General features: G+C 35.2%; 1 protein-coding gene across 6 annotated transcripts in view; it reads left to right on the top strand.

The window, feature by feature from the left end:
* The window catches only part of LOC120889115 (heat shock factor protein 2-like), a 136,243-nt gene that overhangs the window by 85,439 nt on the left and 23,382 nt on the right, over positions 1-27,422 (top strand). For 4 of the 6 annotated variants that reach the window (XR_013424977.1, XM_078019482.1, XM_078019478.1 and 1 more), the window contains one exon: positions 15,269-16,814. The exons of the other annotated variants lie outside the window; for them this stretch is intronic. Coding sequence is in view for 1 of the 4 variants with exons in the window: in XM_078019482.1 (XP_077875608.1) it covers positions 15,269-15,281 (13 nt within the window). In the remaining 3 variants the exon portion in view is untranslated. Of the gene's footprint in view, positions 1-15,268; positions 16,815-27,422 lie in introns of those variants that run through there. 6 annotated transcript variants of the gene reach the window in all.

The raw sequence follows: 27,422 nt of genomic DNA on the forward strand, positions 1-27,422 counted from the left end.
TCTCTCCTCATAAAAGACTAATATAAAAATTTAAGCCCCTTTTAGCATCTGCTGAAGTGAGAATCCACGCTGTACCCCAGCTGTGTCTACTGTTGAAGAAGGCGTCAACAATACCAAGTGTCCTTTTCTCCCTTTAGACCATTCCTCCTGTGTGTGTGTGTGTGTGTGTGTGTGTGTGTGTGTGTTTGTGTGTGTGAGAAGACTTTTTCATCACTTTGACAACATACCTGAGAAAATTAAATGAGTAAATATTTATTTTGGTTCAATTTCAGGCTCCATTGCTGTGGCCTGAAGTGAGGCAGATTACCATGGCAGAGAGCCTGGCTTCAAAACAGAGCTTCTCAACTCATGGAGATCAGGGAAATGGTGAGGGGAAGAGAGGACTGAGGAATATGATGTACCCGTCCAGGGAATCAACTCCAATGGCCTACCCTCCAACTAGGCCCTACCGCCCCCACAGTTTTGACCAACTCCCAATAGTCCTGTCCAATCATGAACCCATCAGTGGATTGATCCACAGATGAGGTTAGAGCTCAGGATTCGATTCACCTTTCTGTAGAGTCCGTTCTGAATGCTGGTAGATTGGGGTCCAAGCTTTCAACACATGACCTTTGGGCAACATTCCAGATCCAAATTATAGCAGGGTGCCTCCTTCCCTTTAGGTGTTCTGTGTTTGTTTATTGTTTTCAATCACAAATAATGATCCTTTTTCAGTGTAAGACCTATCACATTTGGCTTGAATCTGGTTCCAGTGGTGGTTGCTCCTCCTGCTGAAAGGCATTTCTGATCACTCAGATTCAGTCTTCTGGCATGGTTCACTCTGACCACAGCTGTTTGTCATTTTATATTTCTATCTGAGAGAGAAACCTACCTACTGTATTCGAAACTGACCATCCAAATGAAAGCATTTCTCTTCTTCTAAATATGTTAGGAATGTTCCTGGAAGCTATGGGGGATATGGAGGGAAAACCCCGGCTCATTCGCGAGCACATGTGACAAAAAGCATCCAATAATCATAAGGGTATCCTTATACATATATTCAGTGCCCCAAAAGCACAAGGTATTGTGATAGATATTGTGAACAACATAAAGCTGTGTTATATACATTTCCTGCTGTGAAGTGCAATTGAATACAGTCAATCAGTGGAGAAGATGTTCCATAGAGTGATCCTTGAATTATAATGCGAGGTCAGCCATTGACGACTGTGGTGGTGAGGATCTCATATGGGGCAAAAGACTGAGTAAGAAAGAATAAGCCAGAAGTAGAGAGCCCTTAATAATGTGGCTTTGTTAAAACACCGTTGAAGGTTAAAATAATGAAAGCTTTTTGAGTCTATAAACATAGGGTGATAAATTCTATGCAAGACATTAAGTTTGTACTTCTTTTAATACCTCATAATTCATTCAAACATTTTCTTATAGATTTCAGTAGAATTTTTAAATCTCTTCAATATGGGCCTCGTCTCTTCTTGTCTCTTTTTTTAAATTTTTATTGGTTGCTCAAAACATTACAATGATCTTGACATATCATATTTCATACATTTGATTCAAGTGGGGTATGAATTCTTACTTTTACCACGTGTACAGTTTGCAGGATCACATTGGTTATACGTCCAAGTTGATACATACTGCCACACTAGTGTCTGTTATATTCTGCTGCCTTTTCTATTCCCTCCCTATCCCCCCTTCTGTCCCCTCCCCTCCCATAATCTCTCTCTACCCCAGCTACTGTAATTCATTTCTCTCCTTTTTCCCCCTTTCCCCTCACATCGTCTTATATGTAATTTTGTATAACAATGAGGGTATCCTTCCATTTCCATGAAATTCCCCTTCTCTCTCCCATTCCCTCCCACCTCTTGTCCCTTCCAATTGGTAATCTTCTTTTCATGCTCTTCCAGCCTGCTCTGTTTTGAGTCCCCCTCCTTATATGAAAGAAGACATTCAGCATTTCTTTTCTAGGGATTGGCTAACTTCACTTAGCATAATCTCCTCTAATGCCATCCATTTCCCTGCAAATGCCGTGGTTTTGTTATTTTTTAGTGCTGAGTAATATTCCACCGTGTACAAATGCCACATTTTTTTAATCCATTCATCTGTTGACTGGCATCTAGGTTGGTTCCACATTCTAGCTATTGTGAATTGTGCTGCTATGAGCCTTGATGTAGCTGTATCCCTATAGTATGCTCTTTTTAGGTCTTTGGGAATAGTCCGAGAAGGGGAATAGCTGGGTCGAATGGTGGTTCCATTCCCAGCTTTCCCAGGAATCTCCATAATGCTTTCCAAATTGGCTGCACCAATTTGCAGTCGCACCAGCAATGTACAAGTGTACCTTTTCCCCCACATCCTTGCCAGCACTACTTGTTGTTTGACTTCCTAATGGCTGCCATTCTTACTGGACTGATTTGGTGTCTTAGAGTGGTTTGAATTTGCATTTCTCTGATTGCTAGAGAGGGTGAGCATTTTTTCCGTGTATTTTTTGATTAATTGTATATCCTTCTCTGAGAAGTGTCTGTTCAGGTCCTTGGCCCATTTGTTGATTGGGTTGTTTGTTTTCTTAATGTTTAATTTTTGAGTTGTTTGTATACTCTGGATATTAGGGCTCGGCACATTTGTATTTTTAAGAATTGGCATAATCAATGAAATGTTCCGCACACGTTTGTAGGAAGATTAACATAACACTCCAGTGACAATACAGTAGTAGAAGGATTGATTTGGACTGACAAGTTGTTCAGTGAATGATATATTACCCATAAATTTGAATTCTCATTATCATAAAGAAGCAAGGTGAAAATAAGAATTTAAGAGAGTGTTGGGGATGTGGCTCAAGTAGTAGCTCCTTCACCTAGCATGCGTGAGGCATGGGGTTTGATCCTCAGCACTACCTAAAAAAATAAATAAAATAAAGATGTTGTGTCCACTAGAGGCTAAATAATAAATATTTTTAAAATAGAATTTAAAATAGTCCATAAATGTTATATACAAACTGTGAAAGTAGATTCTTCAACAGATTAATTGTCTACCTCGAACTAGAATCAGTTGCCTACTGATTTGCCTGGATGATGTTCTCAATTCTGGGTTTTTTTTTTTTTTTTTTTTTCATTCCAGTGGGCAAACATCTGCAGGGCTTTCTTGATGGCAACATAGTGATTACTGAGCTCTACCCTATTAGAAATACAACTAGTTTTCAACTCATGAAAGTCTATAAAAGCCACTTTTTTAGAAGTCTCTAAACTTTGGAACTATTCAATGATACTCTATTTTTGCCAGCAATACACAATATATATATTTTTTAATGTAAAGGGCAAGGTATTGAACAGACACTTCACAGAAGAAGCAATACAATCAATCAATAAATACATGAAAAAAATGTTCAACTTCACTAGTAATGAGAGAAATGCAAATCAAAACTACTCTAAGATTTCATCTCACTTCAATCAGAATGGCAATCATCAAGAATATCAGCAACAATAAATGTTGGCGAGGATGTGGGGGGGAAAGGTACACGTATACATTGCTGGTGGCACTGCAAATTGATGCAGCCAGTCTGAAAAGCAGTATGAAAATTCCTCGGAAAACTGGGATCGGAAGCACCCTTTGACCCAGCTATCCCACTCATTGGTTTATAACTAAAGGACTTAAAATCAGTATACTAAAAATTCATTAAATTTCATTTATATTAATACAATTTAACAAAGTCAATTTAAATAACATTTAATATAGATTAAGTCATTAACTATATAATAAAAATATTAATAAAATTAATTTTAATAAAAATCCTCTTAGTGGTTTTAGAAACTACAGATATCAGAGAAATATTAGCTATATATTCTACTTTTGTCTGCTGTCTCATTTTGCCTAACTTAAGCTAGAAACTTTTGTTTATCTTTTATCTTAATTTACCAAGATAAAAATGGGAAGACAAAACACCCAGTAGCTACACACATCAGCTTTTCCTTTGTTTTTTCTAAATTTTGCCTTAACATTGACATTATTTTATCCACTATCCAGGTATTATGTTTTTATGTTAAAAGCATATGCCGTTTGATTTCAATCTCTTTTCAAATACGTATATCTAAATCCCTGTTGCTTCTGCCATACTCACCAGATGACTATTATAGTATTTTAATTTAATCCCATCTTGATTTTTGCTTTAATCTAACAATTATTTGGAATTGTTTCTATGGCCCTAATTTCATTGTATATGGAATTTTTTTTTTTTTTTTGAGGAGTCAAAATTCTTCTAATTTTAGATGCACACGGAATTGCAGCGTGTGTGATAACACCTTTACGGAATTGGCTGGCGTTTTCATTGTGGTCTAGGGCATGGTAAATTTTGGTGGCTGTAGCCTGTGTGTTTGAACATGGTATGTAGTTTTGTGTGCATGGTACAACTTCTTGGTATAGCTACTCAGTCAGGCTTCTTAAGTGCATTACACAGCTCTTCTCTATCCCCTCCCTGCTTGTTGGTGGTTCCTTGTTTGGGTTCTGAGAGAGGGATGTTCAGTGTATGCCTTTTATTCTGCAGGGTTTCCCATGTTTTTGCTCTATATACCCCACGGTGTGGTCCCCCAGATAACTATCTTATTGTTGTCCTGTGCTCTGTGATCCCTGGTATGTAATACTGAAAGCATGAAGCAGCCTGTTACCTCTCAGCTTCTGCAAGTGAAGTGTTTTCTTGCACGTTCTATATTTGCTTTTGTCTTTTCAACTTGATCTACTCTTTCATAATCTATTTTTGTGTTCAGTCCTTGAAATTCTCATTCTTATTTTGGATCACTGAGCATTTCAAATGTCCTCTTCTAATTTCTATGAGGATTTGGTGGTAGAAGGAGAAAGAGAGGTGAAACATGCTCATTTTCAGCCTTTAAGATTGAACTTCAAATCTTAGTGTAGTTTTGATTTTCACTTCTCTAAGTGCTAGTGATGATGAGCATATTTGCATCTATTTGTTGATTAATTTTATATCATCTTGGGAGAAGTGTCTGTTCAGGTCCGTGGCCCATTTATTGAATGGGTCATTTTATTTATTTATTTATTTATTTATTTATTTATTTATTTGTGTGTGTGTGCGTGCGTGTGTGTGTGTGTGTGTGTGTGTGTGTGTGTATTTAGATTTGTGAGTTCTTTCTATACCCTAGAGATTAGTGCTCTATCTGATGTGTGATGGGGCAAAACTTTTCTCCCAAGATGTAGGATCTCTATTCACCTCCCAGATTGTTTGTTTTGTGGAGAAGAAACTTTTTTAGTTTGCATCTATCTCATTTATTGATACTGGATTTTAATTCTTGTGCCATAGGAGTCTTATTAAGGAATTTTGGGACTAATCCCATATGATTGGAATTAGGGCCTACTTTTTCTTCTGTTACATGCAAGGTCTCTGGTTTTATTCCTAGGTCCTTGAATCATTTGAGTGGAGTTTTGTGCATGGTGAGAGATAGGGGTTTAATTGCACCTCCCTCCAGTTAGAATGTCAGCGATTTTTGAAAATGGCAGCTATTATGAAGACAACAACAATAAGTGTTGGTGAGGATTTCAGGAAACATGTACACTCCTACACTGTCGGTGGGACTGTAGATTGGTGCAGCCAATATGGAAAGCAGTTTGGAGATTCCCTGGAAATTTGGGAGTAGAACCACCATTTGACCTAACTATCCCTCTTTTTGGTCTATACCCAAAGGACGTAAAAACTTTATACTACAGGGACACAGCCACATCAATGTTTATAGCAGCAAAATTCACATTAGCTAAATTGTGGCATTTATACACAATTAATATTACTCAGATACTTACCCTCTCGCTCAGTCCAGGAGACGCTAGTGCCCTTCACTACCTCTGTCAGAGCCTGGTTCGGACAGCTGGTGCCTCGGAGAGGACAGGCTGATCCTGCCTGCCTCCCGTGTACCCTTTGTCATAGGGAGCCACATTAATGTGAGACCAAATAAAATCCAGTCGTAGACATTAATAGAATATCTCAAAAAAGTATTTAATAAAAAGGCTAGCAAATACAGGGTCTTTAATGAAACTTTAATAAAATTTATGAGACAAGGAAACTGAAAGCACAATATTTTCTTAGGAACTTTTCTGTTTGGTGTTATTCTTTACAATATAGAAGCTTTTCCTAAGAATGCAGGGAGTATGAAATTTCTAAGGCTATCTTGCTGTTTTCTCCATTAAACCCCTTGTCTTAAAAAAAAAAATCTTGAATCTATATTAATCTTTGTGATTTTCTGAGTACCTGTATAACATATTTTTCTCAAGAATGCAGTGAGGTCGCCGTTTCCAAGAGCTCTTCAATTCTGAAATATAAGAAGTGTGTTTCCAGGCATTGAAACCCAAAGGCTCACCTAGACACAATGGAGTGAGCAGAATATATAAAAATCTCTCATGACAAATCTGAACTCTGCTTTTCCCAACCATGTGAAGTCTACTGGAATAAGATTCCAAGTAATTTGGCAAGTGGAAGCCAAATATATAGTTTGATATTCTTCTCGGGAGTAAGCCGTGTGATGTGACAGGAAGGCAGATTTTAGTGCTGCATTTCTGATTGTATCCCCCCAAAAGTTGTTCCATGCATATCATGCAAGAATGTAACCTCCAAAAAATGAATAAATCAAAAAGAGGAAATTTGACGTAAGAAGGCTGGATAATATTTGCATGTTCGTGTATTTTTACCACACATCATACCTTCTTATTTCTTCCTTGCTCTGATTTGAAGCATATGCTTTCATTTTTCATTTTGGCTTACTATGTTATCACTTAATAATAATTCAGTAAATTTACTTAGAACAAGAAAGTCACGTAATGACTCATGTCTTAGAGATGCTTTCAAATAAAAGTAATTGTGCATTTTGTACCATAGAGTATTCCCAGTGTTTCCTAGAATTGTTGCAACTGACGCTGGAAGCTTTGAAATAGAGCAGGAGGCATAAGGGCTGTGGCTTGTGACCCTTCCCAAAGTATGTAAGATTGATAGACATTGAATGCAGATAAAGAACTATGCATCATTGAATTTTTTCCTGTCACTAAAATGCTAGTAGAGCTCAAGGAATTGTGAGTCTCTTTGTCTACAGTACAGGAAAAATAAGAAATTTAAAGACTTGAGTTCCATACAATTTCTGATAACATACCTTAGGTTCTCAGCTTAAAAACACAAAAAGAGAAATGTCATCATTTTCCATAGCATTTGGAAACTTTTCATAGGTTGGAAACTTTACTATCAGAGCTCATCAGTTCTCAGACATTTATATGTTTTGAATACTTGGCCAATGTGACTTTGGGATGCGTCCTCCAGTTGTTGTTTCAGTGATTTTGTTCATGCCTAACAACTGGTGGCGTCTTAATTTTGGTCAAATAATGTAAATGTTAAGGTGAAATTTAGAAATAAGAAAGGAAAAGCTGATATGTGTGTAGCTACTAGGTGTTTTTCTTCCTTTTTTTTTTTTTTTTATTTTTGTAAAGTAAAACAAAAGATAAACCAAAAGGTTCTAGCTTAAGTTAGGTAAAATCAAAGAGGAGAAAACATGAAGATAATATTGCTAATACTTCACTGCCACCTGTAATTTCCAAAACAACTAAGAGCATTTTTATTAAAATTAACTTTATTGACATTTATATTAAGTTATATAGTCAATATTTAATAATTCAATCTATATTATGTTAAATTTACTTTGTTAAATTGTATTAATTTAAATAAAATTTAATGAATTTTTAAATATAAATCATACTATAATTTAATATAAATGGAATTTATATTAAATTATAAATAAATTTAATATTTATTTATAATTTAATATAAACAATATCAATTAATAAAATAAATTTAGATCAAACCATAGTATTAATAAAAGAAATTTAAATAATACTACTAATAAGATTAATTTAAATTAGATTAATTTATATTAAATGATAGTACAATTTATATTTTAAAATATATTAAATTTTGTTTAAATTAATTTTAATAAAAAGGTTCTGAATGGTTTTAGAAACTGCAGGTGTCGGAGAAGTATGTGCTATGCAATCTGCTTTTTCTCTTCTCTGATTTCACCTACTTAAGCTAGAAACTTTTGATTCATCTTTTACCTTAATTTATCAAAAGGTTGTAACTACTCCTATTTTAAAGCTTTTCATCTTTCAAAAACTGTTGTTAGCTTATTTCTCTCCCCAACTTGTTTTGATCCAATGTTTTATAAAATGTGTTTATATAAGAATTATTGTAGAGCCCCCAATAGTATGTAGATAAGCAGTCCAGATATTTAATGATACATTCTTCCTAATTAACTTTTCCATTGGCAGTGGATCACGTGATCCCACTTTGGGGTTGACTCATAGAAATACTCTTCCTTCTGGACATATTTATCATCTGGAAAACTGAATTAATGTGAAGTGAGGCATGGGGTTTGATCCTCAGCACTACCTAAAAAAATAAATAAAATAAAGATGTTGTGTCCACTAAAGGCTAAATAATAAATATTTTTTAAATAGAATTTAAAATACTCCATAATGTTATATACAAACTTTGAAAGTTGATGGTTTCGCATCTAGTGACTTTTATAAGTAGGACAAAGAATTAAATGTAGTTCTGCTATGTATAAAATGATCACAGTAAATCACCAATGTCATTTTTTTACATGGGAAAATGTTTTTTTATTGGTTATTCAAAACATTACAAAGCGCTCTTGACATATCATCTTTCATACATTTGATTCAAGTGGGGTATAAACTCCCATTTTTACCCCGAATACAGATTGCAGAATCACATCGGTTACACATCCACGTTTTTACATAATGCCATGTTAGTGACTTTTGTATTCTGCTACCTTTCGTATCACCTACTATCTTCTCTCCCTCTCCTCCCATCTTCTCTCTCTACCCCATCTGCTGTAATTCAATTGTCTTTCTTGTTTTTTTTCCCCCTTTTTTCTCACATCCTCTTTTATATAATTTTGTGTCACAATGAGGGTCTCCTTCCATTTCCGTGCAATTTTCCTTCTCTCTCCCTTTCCCTTCTCTCTCCCTTTTCCTTTGATTGTTGTTACTAAACCCAATTTCTTTGGATCATGGATACTCAGTATTTTCAGCTGTGTTATTTACCATGATGCTGGTAGAAATAAAGTAAAGGTATCTTTCTCTGGTTCATTAACACTTTTATAAAACAGAAACTGACTATCCTAATAGTCTCTTTTATTTAAATCAATTAAAAATGGTTAAATGGAAGTTCTATAAAAGAAAATTATTTCATTTACGATGCTAGTATAAGATGGTTTTTCAGTGTTAATCGTATCCCTAGAGATGTTTTATAAAGACACTACTTCACTATGTCAACAAAAAGCAGACATTTCTTTTGTCCTTATATGTCAGAATTGTAAAAGCATCCAACAATATCAATTGTGTTCACTTCATGGTCATTGTGTCCATGACAGTATAATGTTAATTGTAGGGTAAATCACTGGAGCTCATTATCTTTCATCTTCCTGTTAGGAACAATTATGTAAAGAAATGAGTTTCCACAAATAAGTGCTTTCGATTCATTTCATCTCTAATTTGGCCTCAGTAAACATACATATTTACTTGAATGTTCCAATTTTGAATACTGTGTCCTGTTTTCAAAAATATATATATATTTATTTATTGGATTCTGGTCCTCTGAAAATTTTTTAAAAATAAAATAAAAACAGACATCAGAAACCTGCATGCTATAGCAATGCCAAAACTTATCTGAATAGTATTCCTAGGACAACCCCTGGAGGATCAGATCCATAAAAATTTCTCTCTGTTTCTTTAAAGTAAAACAATGCTGGGAAATTTCCCAGTGTTTTGGGCCTGGAGAGCTAATGTTCTAATTCTTTTAAAATGTATTAATTGAAACATCCTTTTTCATCAATACCAATTATTCAATTCAAAGGATGGTATTCAAAACAAGAAGTTATCTTAATAATAGCCATCTGAATATCTCTACATATTTAACATAAAAATACGAAGCAGCCAAGATATTTAAGTAAACTTACTCAAAGGACAATAGTTGTATGTATGACTTTTTTCCTTAACAACTCTAATAAAGCCTTCAGGAGCAAGGCAACCCGTGCCATCATGGCTTCAATTTGTCTAAAACACAGCAAAGGGCTTCACTGGCCTCTCTGGTGAATGATTTGACAAAATAAAACTTTCGATTTGAACCATATTACATGGTATATTAGGCAGAAAATGCCAGAAGCAGAAGGCAATCATTGGATTCGAGATCCATGAAGCAAATTTACTGGAACTGTTAGTAAATTTGCTGGATCATTGCTTTTGGAATTCTGCTTATATCACGCAGGTCAATGCATTTAGGAAAAAGTATGTAACTGCCTGTATGAAAGAAATGTCAAAGAATAACAGAATGCTCTTGAATATGACTTTTGTTGAGAATGTCCTGAGTTTAGTTCAGATCCAGGCAAATAAAATTCAATCCCTATTCAAATAAAAGGCATGGAATAGGTTTTCAAAACCAATAATAGAAAATTGCTTTTGGAAAGCCAATAGAAAATACACCCCCATTTGTGTACCACCACCACAGATTATGGTCCTACATCTTATTTCAGTCTGTTCTCCAGGCGAGGGTACAGTAAGAGCAAAGTGCTCAATAACAGAAAGTTGCTGCCATCTACCGGTGTCAGGGTAGTTTAGCCTAAATATTGAAACATCTTTCTGAAATCAAAGAACAAAGAACTCCCAGAGTAAACAGATTTAATGTATCAGTCTACATTCCCTAAAAGAGAGAATTCCTGGTTTCTTATAATCTTACAAATAATATCAGGTTTCTGCACATCAGTCAGAGATTATATTTTAAAGTAGGATACACTTAACTTTTTAAAGAGTATATTGAAACATAGATTTTAGTAAATTAGCTTTTTATATCAAGTAATACCTATATAGTAAAAAATATCTCTGATGACCTTATCTATGTTTCCACAGCAGTCTTAAATATTATCTAAGTTTAAAGATATAACCATGTAATTGATAAACTATAATTTACTATTAATTACAGTGTAGCAAAATGATTAGCAACCCAGAATCTGATTTCAGAGGAATCGTTTTCAAATTCTGGCCACACCACACACTGGTGGTATGACATTGAACAAGTAACTTGACATCAAGATGCCTCAGTTTTTTCATCATTAGAATGGAGAGAATACACATTGCAAAAGAGTATTGTGAGGCTTAAGTAAGAATACATCAGGGAGCTCATAACTTAGCTCATTGAGTTAGCCTTATAATAATAAATGTCATCATTGTAAAATTCAAACATGCCAAATTAAAGAATAACATCTTATTATACCTGTGTATATAAATTTTCATGTAGATATATGCATATAATTATGTACGTGTGTATATGTATACATATACTCAGGTATTGTATATTCACATATGTCAATCTTGTAGAAAAAAAAAGAAAGTACTTATCCCAATGATGCACAAACCTGATTGAGCATTGGAATCACTTTAGGAATTCTTAAAAATCATAGATACTGCAACTTTACTCCCAGAGATTGTGATGTTAATGACTATTTTTTTCACACCCTAAATGAGTCAAATGTGTGACCAAAGCTGAAACCAATGTTATGTATTTAGTTGTATATTAATTATATAACAAAACTAATATATGCATGAATTATTTCAACTATAGGCAAGAGTTTGAAATTTATTATGATATTCATCAAGTATAGGACTTTTATCATGCCTTCAGATTCCCTTCCATATACATCTCTGTTAAAACATTCATAAAATGGACCATGTCTTTAGTTTTCAGCAGACTTTACCAATGAATTTAAAAAAAAAAAAAACATATTTATACTTACTAGCAACACCAGTATAGATTCTGTAATTGAAGTACAAATGAACATTTCCCTTGTTAGTTTATGAGTTGAAAACCTAGGAATTTTTGAACCTCATTTTCCAGAAAGTTACTCTGGCCAAATTTTGTTTGAAATAGGAATATGAACTAAAGCAAACTTGTATATTTGTAATCTGATAATATGCCAGATAAGAAAAGTATAAAGAAAAAAGTTATGATAGTCAAAGTCATCAGAATTTTACATTTATGTAAGTATATTTTGAATTTTTAAATAACTAGGTAATGTTTACAGAGATTGTGTCTTATCTTGATGAAGTGGTAAAGAGTCAATACAAATGTTTATTAATTTTAAAAATTCACTTAGATATATAGACAAGTCTCTATTAATTGCCTCACACCACAACAATTACTCAGAATGTAAAAGTTTTATTATGCATTCTAACTGCAATCTGAGTTAGTTCTAACAATTTTAGCATGGTTAAACAAATGCTCTCAATTAACAGTATGAATATGCAAACAGTGGCAAGTTAATATCTTTCTATAGCAACCTTAATTTTAAAATGGAAATTTTTAGCAAATGGTTTTCTACTTATAGAGCTTTGCTCAGCTAAAATATATTGGCAGATTTTTAAAGTCTAAACAAATAATTTTCTGTTCGTTTCCATAGTATCTAACTTCATATGGTCTTTGTACTCTGGTTGACATATGATTCAAACAAGAAATTATAACAATGAAACTGTTTCACTCAAAGTAAAAGCATATAAAGAGGGGAGGAAGAATAGGCTTTTTAAATATAAGCAAACTATAAAACAATGCATTTTATTGTAATTACTTAACCAAATTTTATGTGAATTTAATGTACTAAACGTACATTTAGTCACACATACAAGCAAGAGTTATAAGTACTATAATTTGTCAGTACTAGAGATCAAGACTATATTATAAACTATTATAAGGTTATAATATAAACTAAAGGATAGAAATTTTCCCTGAATAATAATTTTAAAGACCTCTCTCTATTCTTTATAAGCTTATTGCCACAAAATAAAAAAGATAAAATCATTAAGTACTTACTCAAAATGGTTTTATTAGTCATTAGCTAAATGACTAATAAAACCATAATAAAAATGAAATAGTTACCAATTAACTATCTCTGTATGTAAATCCATATGATGGAATAGATTAGATAGAATTATACTGGTGTTAAAATAATAGAGATTTAGGGATATGAAATGCTAAAAATTATCTGCCCCAAGTATCTCAATATTTTAAAGTTAAATTTGCTTTTTGAGAAATAATGATTGGCTGATAATTGACTAAATGTACTGGAAATTTATCATGTGCTAACTCTTCTATGTATTCTGAGCTTCCTTCTGAAGTAGCTAGTGCTATTTCTCAGCTTTTGAGAGGAGAGACACGAAGAACAAAGAGGTTAAATAACTTATTGCCCACCCTGGCCAGATTCAAACCCAAGCAGCTGGCCTCAAACCCACACTGGCATTCACTAAAATGTACAGCAAACATAACCAAAGATATGCCCTTTTTCAATATTTAATTTTTTAAAATAGGTTTTAATTTCTTTAAGTCCTTTATAGTATTTTTTAAACAATTACACAAACCCAAGGTTTTGATACTTTTTCTCATTTTCCAAACTGAAAACCATGACTTTTGTCGAACTTTCCCATTTTAGAGATTCACACTTTTAAGAATATTTCTATTCACACTTTTAAGAATATGTTGAGTGATGAACCAAATACAATTTTTTTCTTTAGTGACATTTTCAAAAATAACTACGAAATTGAATAAAATATATTAAATTTGATAAAAGATGGCAGTTCAAAAGGGAGAGACTACCTGAAGGTTTCCCAGTAGATGCAGAGCACTAAATGGAATTCTAAAGAATGAACTGAATTTAGATAAACGTATAATTAATGAAAAAGAGGTGCCAGGTTTAAGAGAATTATGAGAGCAAGGACAGAGATAAGTAGGTGCTTGATAAGACAGAAAGGAGAGGAGTCCCAGTTGCCAGAAGCAAAAAGTACATAAATGTACATCAGAAGAAATATTGTTGAAAATAGATGAAGGAGGTTCTGAAAAACTACGTGATTCTATAAATAAAGGTACTTGAGCTGGAGGAGAGTGATAAGACAGCATTGTACAAACTAGTTTGTTGTGTTAATAAGAACTGGAAAAAATGAAAGTGGAAATTGAGCAAATTGAAGAAATTAACAGCATGTTATGCAAATAGAAAGGACAATTTGAGGAAGAAATGAGATATAAGTGTTTCAGGTACACTGAGTCCTTGTATCAAGATGACTGAGAAGACAAAAATAAGGACATCCACAAAAATATTAAACCCAGATATGGAAAGTAGACCATAATTTCATCTTGAAATTAGACATCAGAATAATCATGGAAAGAGACATCTTTAAAATGTTGCATTGAAATTTGAGAGCAAAGCCAGCTTTAAAGTCACAAATGCTGGTGCTGTCTACATGGTGATTACAGATTCTGTTAAAAGATCAGGTGCAAGTATATCAACACACATCAGCACACGTAACGTAGAGTGAGAATAATAATGAATTCTAAAAGTCCCTGGAAAACATCAACAGTGAGAGGGACTAGGACAAAGGGAAGAAATTAAAAAGATAAAATTAGTCATCAAAGACAAAGGAAACTCCGACAAATTGCAATTATGAAATTGCAAGTGAGGAGAGTTTAGAAAGAGAATGTAATGGACCATATCAACATTTACATGTAGGTCAAAGGTAGGGATGCCTGAGGAAGTCCCTAGAATTAGCTAATTAATAGTTATTGATATACTTAAGGAAATGTTTGTGGTAAGCAGAACAAGATGTGCTTATCTACATCCTTGGAACTTGTGAATGTTACCTCATATGACAAAGCAACTTTACAGATGTGATTTAATTAAGAATTTCAACATTCACAAATGACCTTGAATTATCCTTAGTATAATCACAGTGTCCTCACAAGTGAAAGAGGAAGGCAGAAATGAGAGGAGATTCGATGATGTAAACAAAGTTTGGAGTGTTGTGATTACTGGCGGGTCATCAGCCAAGGAATGCAGCTCATCTCTAAAAGCTGGTAAGGCAAGGAAATAGTCTCATGCTTGGAACCTCCAAAAGGAACCAGTGCTGCCAAATCTTGATTTTAGCCCCACATGACCCATTTCAGACCTATGACCTGCAGGACTATAAGATATTTATTATCTTAAATAAATAATCGGCTTTTCAACTGCTAATCTGTGGTAATTTGATACACTAGACATAAGAAACTGACATAACATTTCAGTTAAGGAGTAAAATAAGTTCTTACTCTTCACGTGAATACTTGAAGAGTTGTGGAGTTAAGAACTCTGAGGTTGAATTTCAACTGCACAAGTTACTTAACTATTCATGTTTCAATTTCCTTCTCTAGAAATCAAAGTTAGTAATCCTTGAGCCTAAACATGGATGTGTACCTGAGGAACTTCCAGACCCGGGGGCCTAAACATGGACGCCTGAGGAACTTCCAGATCCTAGAGCTCAACATGGACGTGCACCAAAGGAACTTCTGGATCCAGGGGCCTAAACATGCATGTGAACCTGAGGAACTTCTGGATGCTACAGTCTAAACATGGAGGACTGAGAACTTCCAGATCCTGGGGCTTAAACATGGGCGTGCGCCTGAGGAACTTCCAGATCCTAGAGCCTAATCATGGATGCCTGAGGCACTTCCAGATCCGGGGGCCTAAACATGGATGCATGAAGCACTTCTGGATCCAGGGGTTTAAACATGGACATGCGCCTGAGGAACTTCTGGATGCTGCAGCCTAAACATGGATGCCAGAGGCACTTCCGGATCTGAGGGCCCAAAGATGGTCGTGCACCTGAGGAACTTCCTGATCCAGGGCCCTAAACATGAACGCCTGAGGAACTTCCCGATCCTAGAGTCTCAACATGGATGTGCAACTAAGGAACTTCCGGATCCGGGGGCCTAAACTAAGGAACTTCCCGATCCTAGAGTCTCAACAGGATGTGCACCTTTGGAACTTCCGGATCTGGGGGCCTAAACATGGACACAGAGGAACTTCCTGATCCGAGGGCCTAAACATGGATGTATCCCTGGAACTTCTGGGTCCTTGTGCCTATAAAGGGCAGGGTGTAACTCTGAGAAGGGACATGGCACATGAAGAGGAGCTGAGTATGGGACCTGTTGGGGGGCAGACTGAGCTGTTGCACCCTGAATTTGAATGTGACAGTGGCCTCACTTCCTGGCCTTCCCCTGTGTGTCAGTTCCTTTTTTTCCAGGAGGTGCCGGGAGGAAGTGAGACCAGCCGCGGAGGCCAGTCTCTGAGGAGGCACCTTTCTCCTCACTTAGCCAGGTACCCAGCCTGGCTGGGGACAGGGACGTCTTGTGACACTAGCTGCCTCCTGCATCCCTGCCCCACGACTTCAGGGACCACAAGCAGAGATAGTCGTTGACATGATTCTCCCCTGGCCACTGACTCTCAGCCCCAGGGTCTGCCCAGGGAGAGCGCTGTCTCCCAGAGGGTCAAGGGGACCCTGACCTGCTGCTCCTTACCCACCATCATCCTGGGTGAGCACAGGTCAGGACACCAGAAGCTACTGAGAGTGACATCTCCTGGATGAGCAGCTGGGGACTTTGCCTCTGTTCCCAGGCCTCAGACACCAGATCTTTCCCAGAGACAGAAAATAACCTCACATTGCCCAAGACTTATTTTTAAACTTTAGATTCTGAAGTTTTCCTGCTGCCATCTTCTTTGTGAAGCCAGTTTTTCAACAGAGACAATATTCCCGGGGTGTAGAGGGGGAATCAACATGAAGTCAATCAAACCAAGCTGATACATCTGGTCCTCCAAGAGAAATCTGGATTGGAGGGAGAACAGCCATTCTCAACTGGCGAAATAGTGAAGATTCCTTGTCCTTATTTTGTGTAAGCAAAATAAATACTCTGATGTGAACTCATCGAATTATTTTTTTTTTAAATCCTCTTTTATTCCATGATAACATCATATTTTTTTTTTAAAGAGAGAGGGAGAGAGAGAGAGAGGATTTTAATATTTATTTATTTATTTATTTATTTTTAGTTCTCAGCGGACACAACATCTTTGTTGGTATGTGGTGCTGAGGATCGAACCCGGGCCGCACGCATGCCAGGCGAGCGTGCTACCGCTTGAGCCACATCCTCAGCCCCCATCGAATTATTTTTGATGACTGCTTGGCTCATAGGAAAACTGATTCTGTTTTATGGAATAAAGTGTTACCTGATTTTAAAATTTAAAATGAAGCCAATAAAAAATAGAGTCTTTTCCTTAAAAAAAAAAAAAATCAAAGTTAATAATAGTGTCTACCCCACAGAGGAGTTGAGAGTATTTAATGAGATAATTCATGTAAAATAAGATAAGTTTCACCCACATAGCAAGGGCCCAATCTGTGTTAATTATTGTTATGTATGTGACAACAGAGTGCCCTACACAGTGAGGAGATAGGACAATGAGAACTATAGAAAGCTGAGACCACTGAAGTACAATGGTTTCAAGGTCACATGTCTACTTTGACATGATCTGAGACATAATCTCAGTTATCTTGGCCCCTGGTCTAAAAATGTTTTCATAATGCATACCATTATTTGTGCTAGAGACTGCAAACTGTCTCCTTCACTTTAGTCATAGAAACCTTGCATTTTTTCTTGGCAAAGAGCCACTGAGACACTCCCTTTCACATCCTCCTTACTGGTAGACTTTCCCATGTGTCTACATTGTGATCAATGAGATGTGAATGAAATTGGAATATGCCACTTGGGGGCCAACTCTCAGAAAGAAAGCTGTTGGGTCTCTACTTTCTCCTTCTTAAAGGTTAGTATAGGCAAGGTTTGGGGGAACAAGTTCCAGCCACATAAGAGAAAAGATACCATCCTAGGAGATCATGGGCAAAAAAAGATATGAAAGGAAGCCACTCCTCATAACCTGACTGAACAAACCTAGCTCCTGCCTGGAATTATTTACCTATCTCAGGATGATTATACGAGAGGCAATCAGCATTTTTTTTGTCTCAACCACTTAATCTCTGTATACTGTTCTTATAAGAAATTTAACAAAACAAAAAAGGAAAATGAAGTATACTGTATACTGTACTCTCTGTATACTGTTCTTATAAGAAATTTAACAAAACAAAAAAGGAAAATGAAGTATCAAAAAATAGGGAAACTCTGCAGACTCACATGGATAAACTTGATTGTTAACCTAAGAAAATATAGAATTTTTTACTGAAGTATAAAAAATATTAATAATAACGTTATTTGTGAGCATATTATTTTCAAAGCCCTAGGCTAATTTTTTGGATGGATTATCTCATACAAGCTCTACTATAATTCCATAAGAAAGGATCCAAAGTATCTTTATTTTCAGGTATCAATACTGAGACTGGATGATATTAATTATATTTCTACACAAGTAGAAAGTGACAAAGTTGGGACTTTTAACCCAGAATTACCTAACTCTACAACCACAAGTCTTAACCACTAAAGCAATGCTGCTTTCCATTGAGGAATAGTAAAAACTGCAATTTAGCAATCCTTTTTCTAGGGAAGTAAGATTCTCCATCACATAGTTTTTTAAATTATACCCAAGAAGTCATAATTTTTTTAAAAAATTTTAACTTGGAAACATAATTTGCATAATGACTTTTTTTTGCCTAAACTTTATGGGTGTTGGCCCATTTTTAATATTGGAATTATAAATTTGAGATGCATTACTTATGTGCACACACTTACATAAATACATGAAAATTTTCAAGAAGTTAACAGTAGGGTCAAGTGGCCTGAATCATAAACAAAATGTGAGGGAACAGCTGTGTGGGATTTAGACCTAAGCTGGTAATCACTGCTTGTTCAAAGGAGCCAATATTAAGCAAATTACAATTTTAAATTATTATGTATCCCTCAGATAGACATTCTTCAATCAAACAGTCACTAAAGATTATTTCTGGAAATTGAAGCCTATCTCCTAATTACATGTTTTTTGATCTTTGAATGAGACTTCCCAAAAACATAGATTGCAGTTTTGTTAAAAGACTACCCAGAAATTTCAGTCCTTTTTCCGAAGTTTATTATTTCCTTTGAGTGTAATATATACAGTTTGGCATGAGCAAATAACCACTAATTTGCGATCAGATTTCTAGACCAGCAGTCAGTTCAGGAAAGGACAACAAAACCTGATTATGAATATGCTATTGAAATTTGGGCTACTACTTAGGAATATAAAAATTCTTTCATTAAAACTGTATCATCGAAACCATGTAACACATTCCAAATGAGATGAAAATCTGGTGACAAGTATTAAATAGGACTCAAACCTAGGCTCAGAGAAAAAAGTATTCAAATATAGATAAATGCAGACTTATAATTAAGGCCTTCTTGTGCATACTAAATAGCTAATCAGTTATCAAGCATTTATATATTGAACATTTGCTACATGCTCAGAACAAAGGCAAGTACTTTGTGAAAAAGAATAAAGAATTCATTGTCACAGTCCTTGCCTTCAAAGAACTTTAAAATTACTGATAAGTCAAGGCTCACTAATGTCAAACATCATATGCCTGGCGTTTTGCAATGGCCTGTATATTCATTAACTTATTTATTGCTCACAAAACCTATGAAATAGAAACTTCTATTATCACCATTTCATATAGGAAGATACTGAGTCACCAGAAACTAAGGGATTGCATGGTGGCTTGTAGGTAGTGGAAGTCTGACTATGGAAGACATTACACCGCCTCCACAGTGTGCACCATAATACATACAAGGCCTCCTGATGCATTCATAGGAAATGATTGTAGAAAATCAACAAACAGAATGGAAAAATATTTCTACCCTAGAAAGTCATTTTTAAAAATTTGTTCTAATTAGTTATACATGACAGCAGAATGCATTTTGTTTCATTGTATAAAAATGAAACACAGCTTTTCATTTCTCTGGTTGTACACAATGGAGCCACACTATTCAGGCAATCATACATGTACATAGGGTAATAATGTCCATCTCATTCCACCCTTCCCAGCCCTGTACCCCTCCCCTTCCTTCATTCCCTCCCCTCCCCTCACTCCCCTCTGCCCAATCCAAAGTTTCTCCATTCTTCCCCCATTATGGATCAATATCCACATATCAGAGAAAACATTTGGGAATGGCATGTTTTTAATTCAGGAACTTCAAATGCAAAAAAATAACACAAGAAAACAGACCAATACTGAATAGCTGAGGATTTTTAACACTTACTATACATTTATTATGTTAAGAACTTGATATAAAGTTCTTCATTAATCTTCATAAAATTAGGTGAAATGGGAGTTCTTATTCATTTGTTACATATGATGAGCCTGTTCTTATACAAGCTAATAGTTTCCCCTGGTTACAACAACCAGAATGTAATGAAATCAAAATTCAAGTCCAGTCATGATGAGTCCAGAGTCCATGCTCTTAATCTCTAGGACATATTGGACCCTCTCCAGCCTGAGCTGGACTCTCTAAAGAATCTAGAAGAAAAATTACCAAAGAGTGTTTTCAAAATAAATCTACCTTACCCATCACATTCCTAAGTCAGTCAAAACCTTATGTATGAATGGTCACCCTGAAATCCAAATCTATGGAACTAACTTGATTTCCAAAGTGCTGTTGCATAGTTACTTCTCTTTTGTTTTCTATGTCTGCTTGTCTTTTACAAGGTACACAAAGCCTGAATTGCTATTAGGCTAGCACTATCCTTCCAAACAGCCCATTGACATGAAAAGGGAAAGGCTATTTGAAATGGAGATGTTCTCAAGTTTCATGTTAATCAAGCTCCTGCCTGAGGGGAAGGTTGAAAAACACCTCTAATTTACTGGGAGAAATTAGAAGTTTTAAAATGTAAATGTCTATTTGAAATAAAATTTTATAATAAATGGGTTTGAATGAAGGATAACCCTCTCAATATTTTCATTCATTTGTCTTAATAAAAGTAGTTAGTAACTACTCTGTGTTAGCTGTTGTTTTAGGTGTACAGATATCAGTAAGCAAAACAGTAGATGCTGAGTCAGGAGCTCTCAGTCTCTTGGGGGAGTTGCCTTTTAATAAAAGCATCAAGAATAAATATGAGTCATAGCAATGATAGGTTTTATGAAATAAAGATACAGATCATTATAACAGGAGGACATGATGAATTTCATGATATCAGATCAAACTTCTCTGAGAAAGAAATGTTTAAGCTGCATTCTAAATGATTAGTTGAAAGCTGTAGAGGAAAAGATAGTGAGATAGGTAAAACTATATGGCAAAAGGAGAGAACATTCAAGAAACTAAAGGAAATCTTGGAACAAGATGACATAGAGTGAGAGGCCAAGCAATAGTCAACTACTTATACAATGAGAGTGATTTTTGATCACTGTCTCATAAACAATGGAAGCCAATGAAAGATTTTGACTATAGAATCAAGGAGATATAAAACCATGCTGCCTACATCAGGAAATTTGGAAGGGAGCAAGAGTTCAAAGAGGAGAGCATTTCAGAAGTTTGTCAGTTCACATTCTTTGAGGAGCAGATTCCAAGATGGAGTTAGTAATGCAAGAGATGTATTGAGGGTCATATCAATACACAAACTCACAAAAAGTTATGTAGCCAGTCAGTTAATGAGTTATTATATAACATTAAGTATAATCAATTTTCATATGGCCATTTTAGCTGCTGACCAAGTGCAATCAATGTCTAGATCCTTTCAATTAGCATGTAAACCTACTGCATTGAACTGCAAGTGAGAATCAACTATCTCCATTTTTCTAGAGCGTGTTGAGCTGGCTGTGGACCACCATACACTGGCCAAAAGGCAACTCAAACTAGCTAGTAATAAACAATGAGGAAGACAAAGGAGAGACCAACCAATTCTTGGACATAAAAGACTAAGCTATCCACCCTCTTTTTCTTGTGCTCACAGCTCTAGCTTAGCTTGTAGAAACGAATGAATCAATGAAATCTATGCCCACTAAATTATGCTTAGTTCTAATTTCTCTCCATGCTGTTTATACACTGACATACAGAACCAGGGCAATAGGCAACAGTGATCATGGTGTAGTTGTCCAAAGATGGTAGAGGAAAGGAGGGGAAGGAGAGGGAGAAAGAGAATATCCCTCTGTTGAATTTGTGCCCTCAAGCTAGACAAAGCTGTGTCCCCCATTGTCCCTAGGAAAAGGAAGTATATTTGATTTTACTTTGAGAGCTAACTTTACAACTATCATTCTCCATTCTTCATGACTTCTTACGTTTTTTGTTGATGCTGATTGTTTGTTTCACTGAGGCATGAACTTAGGGCCTCATACATGCTAAGCATGTGCTTGATCACTGAGCTACATTCCCAGTTCTTTCTTCCTATATGGATTCTCACCATTAGGGCAAAACATTCTGATTGAGTTATAAGAGAAGTTTAGGATTCTTGAACTCTTATATTAAGTTGTATTGGATCACCAGCAGTTAAGTGTTTCTTTTGCCACACTATCATAAAATAGCTTCATTATTCATTAAATTACCTATTCACTGTAGACCACGGATCCCTAAAATTCTAATTAGAGTATCTGTGTGAAAATATAGTTATAATGCATGTTAATGGAAGATCTTAAGAGCATGTGTTTCATTTTGGTCTAAATCCCTATAAATTATAATAATGTTTTATTTATGTGTAGAGAAAAAATTTTAATTTACTAAAATAAGAAAATAAAGTAAATTTTCTGATAAATCTCTAAAGAAGTAAATTTCTTTGTGAATAAGATAAAAATCATAGAAGTAATAACCGTGTAATAAGTTGGAAGCCAATCTGTATTTTAAAACCTCTAATATTTAAATATCAAATATCTGAGAAAAGATGGAAAAATTAAATGGGCTTGCAGAGATTGTGTTAAATACTTTAAAACTAGTTATGGGAATTTCATTTCAGGTAATTATAAAAATATTGAATAAACTTTTAGAATCTGAAGAATATAAAGAGAAAAGTAAGAAAGGAAGAGAGGAGGAAAGGAAGGAAAAAAGATGGTGAGGGAGAAGAAGGGAATAGGAGAGAGAGGAAAAGAGAAAGGTAGGAGGAAACAGTGAATCCAAATTCCTATTCAGTGAAAAACTCAACTTTCTGAATCTTATTCTCATCATTTATAAACTGATAGAAAGACTTAGGGCTTCCTATACCCCCAAACATTGAGATCTCCTTAACTTGCATCCTTAAAATTTGGAGCAATATCCACATCAAATAAATCAAAATATGAAGTTTTCATGTAAGACTTATGTATAGTGGATATTGACCTTTACTGAAATAATAAAGAACATTTAAATCAATTATTAATGACAAGGAACTACTTCTACTGAATGACCTCTAGATCTCAAGGAAACCTCATTTTATGTATCAGACATGCCACCAAAAGGTTGGTAATAAATCTTTTTTTTTTCTAATGGAATCATATTTCTCCACTACTGGATAATTCTAATATATTTTGTCTTTATCCCAAGTCATTCTTCAATTGGCAGACATGGCTAACAATTTAGCTTTTAGTTTCCCTGTCAAGAATCTGTCCTATAGTAAATGATTTATAATTTTACAACAAAAGAACCAATACATATCACTTTTAGAGAAAAGACTCTTTGCAATGAGTGTTTTTATGAAACAAAGAAGACTCATGTAACAGAACAGGAGTCGAAAGAATACTCATCTTACCTTCCAAACTAAATTAGTTAAAATGAGGCAGCCTGTATTGCAATAGCAAATAAATCCCCAAGGATCAGTGTATTATCACATCAATGTTTACTTATCATTTCATGCGGTGACTCAGAGATTTAGGTTCTGTCCATCTCAATGCCTTGTTCTTTGGATTACTATGTTAGCAAAATATGTAGCTAGATGGTCCCAAAAAGCTGTTCATGGATAGACATATAAATAGCATGCATCATTTCTGCTAATGGTCCACAAGACAGAATGAGACACAGGTCTCCATCAACTATAAAGAGACTAGGAAATGAGAAGCACACAAATATTTGATGATGCCTTTATCAGGCACCATTTGTCAGGTTTTATTATTTGTAAGGACACCTCAAAGAGTATACACAGCATGTTGAAATCCATGCTGTGATAGGATTCTATTTGATATATGTGTGTGCATGTTTAAATAGACAGGAAACTACTGAAACTAAACTCTGAAGACTTCCCATTAAAATGCCCATTCTATCATTGCTCTTTTCCCTACTATTCCATTATTTGAATACTTTCTTGTCTCTCTTATTTATTATCCATTCCTTTTTTTTCTATTGTTGCATAGAAGCATCATCCCAGTCTCAACTAGCTCATTTTCATGTAATCACAGGACTGTTCCTAGGTACACTCAGCCTTACTAGAAGTAGTTAAAATACAAGTGACAGAAGAAAAGAAGGATGAAAATAATTAGCCAGCATTCCACCTGGTCTTCCAACCTAGTGTTGGCTTTGGGAACAAGATACCCCCTCTCCCTCCCATCTTCTTACCCACCAACCAATGAAGGAAATGAAGGAAAGAAAGAAAACTTTTGAAGTTGTGAGAGAAGAGAGAGCATGTTTCATTCTTTATATCAATGCCCTAGCAAAGAAACAAGATGAAGAAAGAAATAACTTTATAGTTTGTCTAGGCAAATATGTAGCCTTTCAAATGATACACTGCCTCAAGAGTTACCATTACTAAAGGAGCCATGGTCCTCAAATCATAGAATGTCTCTTGTAGGACAATGATAGAAAATATTCTGTTACAAACACACACAAATACCTAAGTAAAGTCTTGGAAATTATAATAAGAAGGGTAAAGCAAAGATAAACATGTTAACTTCTAAGGATTATGAATAGATATTATTACTAAAATGTCCACTAATATAGTTCTAATATTGCTAACAATGCATATTTACTCAAATTACAGTTGATAATATGATTGTAAATCTCTAAAGATAATAAGACAATTTAGAGAAACATAATAAAAATATATGAAAGTATGTTGGCCAAATTTAGTAACAGATTATAGATATATTTTAAAACATGATGGTAAATAGAAATGTTCTATATGAATCTGTTTATGTTTATTCTCTTTAGCAAAATTGCCAATGAAACATTATAATCAGGCCCATTTGAAAGTTGATACCTCTGTTAAATTTTATATGCTGACTTACAAATGTTATTCGAATTCATGTCGATTTTCCCTTTAGTATCTACCTGCCTTATGTCAAAATTGATTCATGGCTGAACTATGAGGATAAAAATTTAAACATTCCTTAATATTTTTGCATTGCAATTCTTAATACACCATTATACAATAATTCATCATATCTTTGATTATATATAAGGTATGAGAATTGCAATGCAAATATAAATAAATAAATAGATAGATAGATAAGCAAAAGGAAGTCTAGTAGAGTAGATGAAGGAGAACAGAGAGGGCAGGGAGGATAAGAGGAAAAAAAGGGAGATCATATACTGAAATCAAATTTTTTGCATGTATGATTTTGTCAGTATGAATCCAACTACTATATAACTATAATGCGCTAATTACAAAAAAAGAATAGTGGTTATTCTTTTTAGAACTACAAGACAGTGGAATATATTTTGACATACATACATGGAGCCAAACTTATTCTAATTGAGATCCCATTTTTGTGGTTGTACATCATGTGGAGATTCACTGTAGTGTATTCATATATAAACATAGGATAGTTATATTCAATTTTATTCTTGAGGAGAAATTAATGACTAGAAAAGAATAAGGAATCATTTGGATTCTGGTAATTTTCTGTTTCTCATTCTGAATGCTTGTTACAGAGGTGTGTTTAGTTTTGAAAATTTCATTGAGCCATAAAACTTTCAGCTGTACACTTTTCTGAATGTATAATAATCTTCAATAAACTGTTCATTAATAGTTTACATATAATCAAAGAAAACAAAAATACTAGTAAAGTCAAATAACAAAAAAATTAAACATTTATTAGCTGCCTAAAGTTGTTGACTTTATTCTTACGATTTTCTTATATTTTGATCAAGTCTATTTTTGACCATCAACAAATATTATCTACTGGTAGAATGAAGCAGTAAGCATTCTGGTGAGCAAATAACATCATGGCTATTTGTCAAAGAAAGAAAATTAACACTGAAACAGAAATGGGACCTTGGTAAATGCCTATAGTAAGTTTTTTATTAGTAAGAAATACCTTATTATTACTTTGGTGAAAAGTGAAAAAAAATGCATTTCTAGGGGAAGTAGTAATTTAGGTTCTGACAAAATCTTGAAAACCAGTGGGAAGCATGACTATGAATTATATGAATTATCTTTTTCTGCAAGTGTCTTTTGAATTTGTCATTAAATGTTGTTTCTAGAAGCTACCTTAAAATTCAAAAGTGTTTTCCTCTACGTACATGGAGGGGTTTGTTGCCTTTTGTAAATAATTTAATGAGATAATAGTATCTATCAAAAGATGAAGATACTGGGTACCTTGAATTGTTCCCAGCTCAGCATCATTGTCTGGAAATAGGCTATTAGCATTATGCTAATAATGCCCCCCTCCGTGAGCAGAAGATGGATAAATAACTAAAATGATGAAAGATTTCATGAGTATTTTTAAATCTAACAAAAATTAAAATTCTAGAGCTGAAAAATCCAATATATAAATTTAAATAGTTATTAATGGGATTAATAACAGATGGAACTCAGAAGAAAAGAACAATGAATAGAAATAAAGGAAGAAAGCAAGATGGTGAATTAGGAATGAGGCAGCATTTCTCCTAGCTCAGCTATCCAGATCTCAAACAGCAGGAATACTATGTCTCCCTAAGGCTTAAAGTGAAAAATCCTAAGACTCGAGGGCAGACCGCCCTAATCAAACCAGAGACTGTTTGACTCAGTAATCAGATTTTAAAAAATCCTATCACCCTGAGTTTATCAATTGTCCACAGAGGGCTGATCCAGGAGCCCTCCTGGGACTGCAGTGTGGTGGAACCAACAGAAACTGTAAACCCAGATCCATGAGTTTGCAGTTAGGTCTGCATGGGCCTGTAAGACCCTAGCAAACCTGTGAAAAGTCAGAAACTAGGAGGATTTCACCCAGGAGAACACAGGTTAGAGGGGTTTGAGAGAGCCTAGCTCTCCCCAGCCCCGTGAGTCTTGCAGCTGGAAGGGACTGATGGGGCCAACTATAGTGGGTCAGGAGGTTAGAAGGGTGGTAGGAGGGCATTTGGCTCTTGGCTTGCCCAACCAGCTAGTCGGACACCCACCAGGCTCCCAGGGCCCAACCAGGTTGGCACCAGCTTAGTTGCTGGCTCTCTCCCCAGTTGGTCCACTGGTCCCCAAGTCCCTGGGACCCACCAGGTCTAGCACCAGTCTAGTACCTGCCAGTGTCCCCCAGACCCTCCAGTCCCCAATTTCTCAACCCTCTACACACCAACCAGGCCTACTGCTCTGCCTACATGGCTTATAGCTTAGCCACTTGCCCATAGGCCTTCATGCCAGGCCACTGCTTCACTGCCAGACCTGCCCCACCCAGCACCCAGCTTCACCACTAGC

This window comes from Ictidomys tridecemlineatus, chromosome 8 (assembly GCF_052094955.1).
Source record: "Ictidomys tridecemlineatus isolate mIctTri1 chromosome 8, mIctTri1.hap1, whole genome shotgun sequence".
Lineage (NCBI taxonomy): Eukaryota > Metazoa > Chordata > Mammalia > Rodentia > Sciuridae > Ictidomys > Ictidomys tridecemlineatus.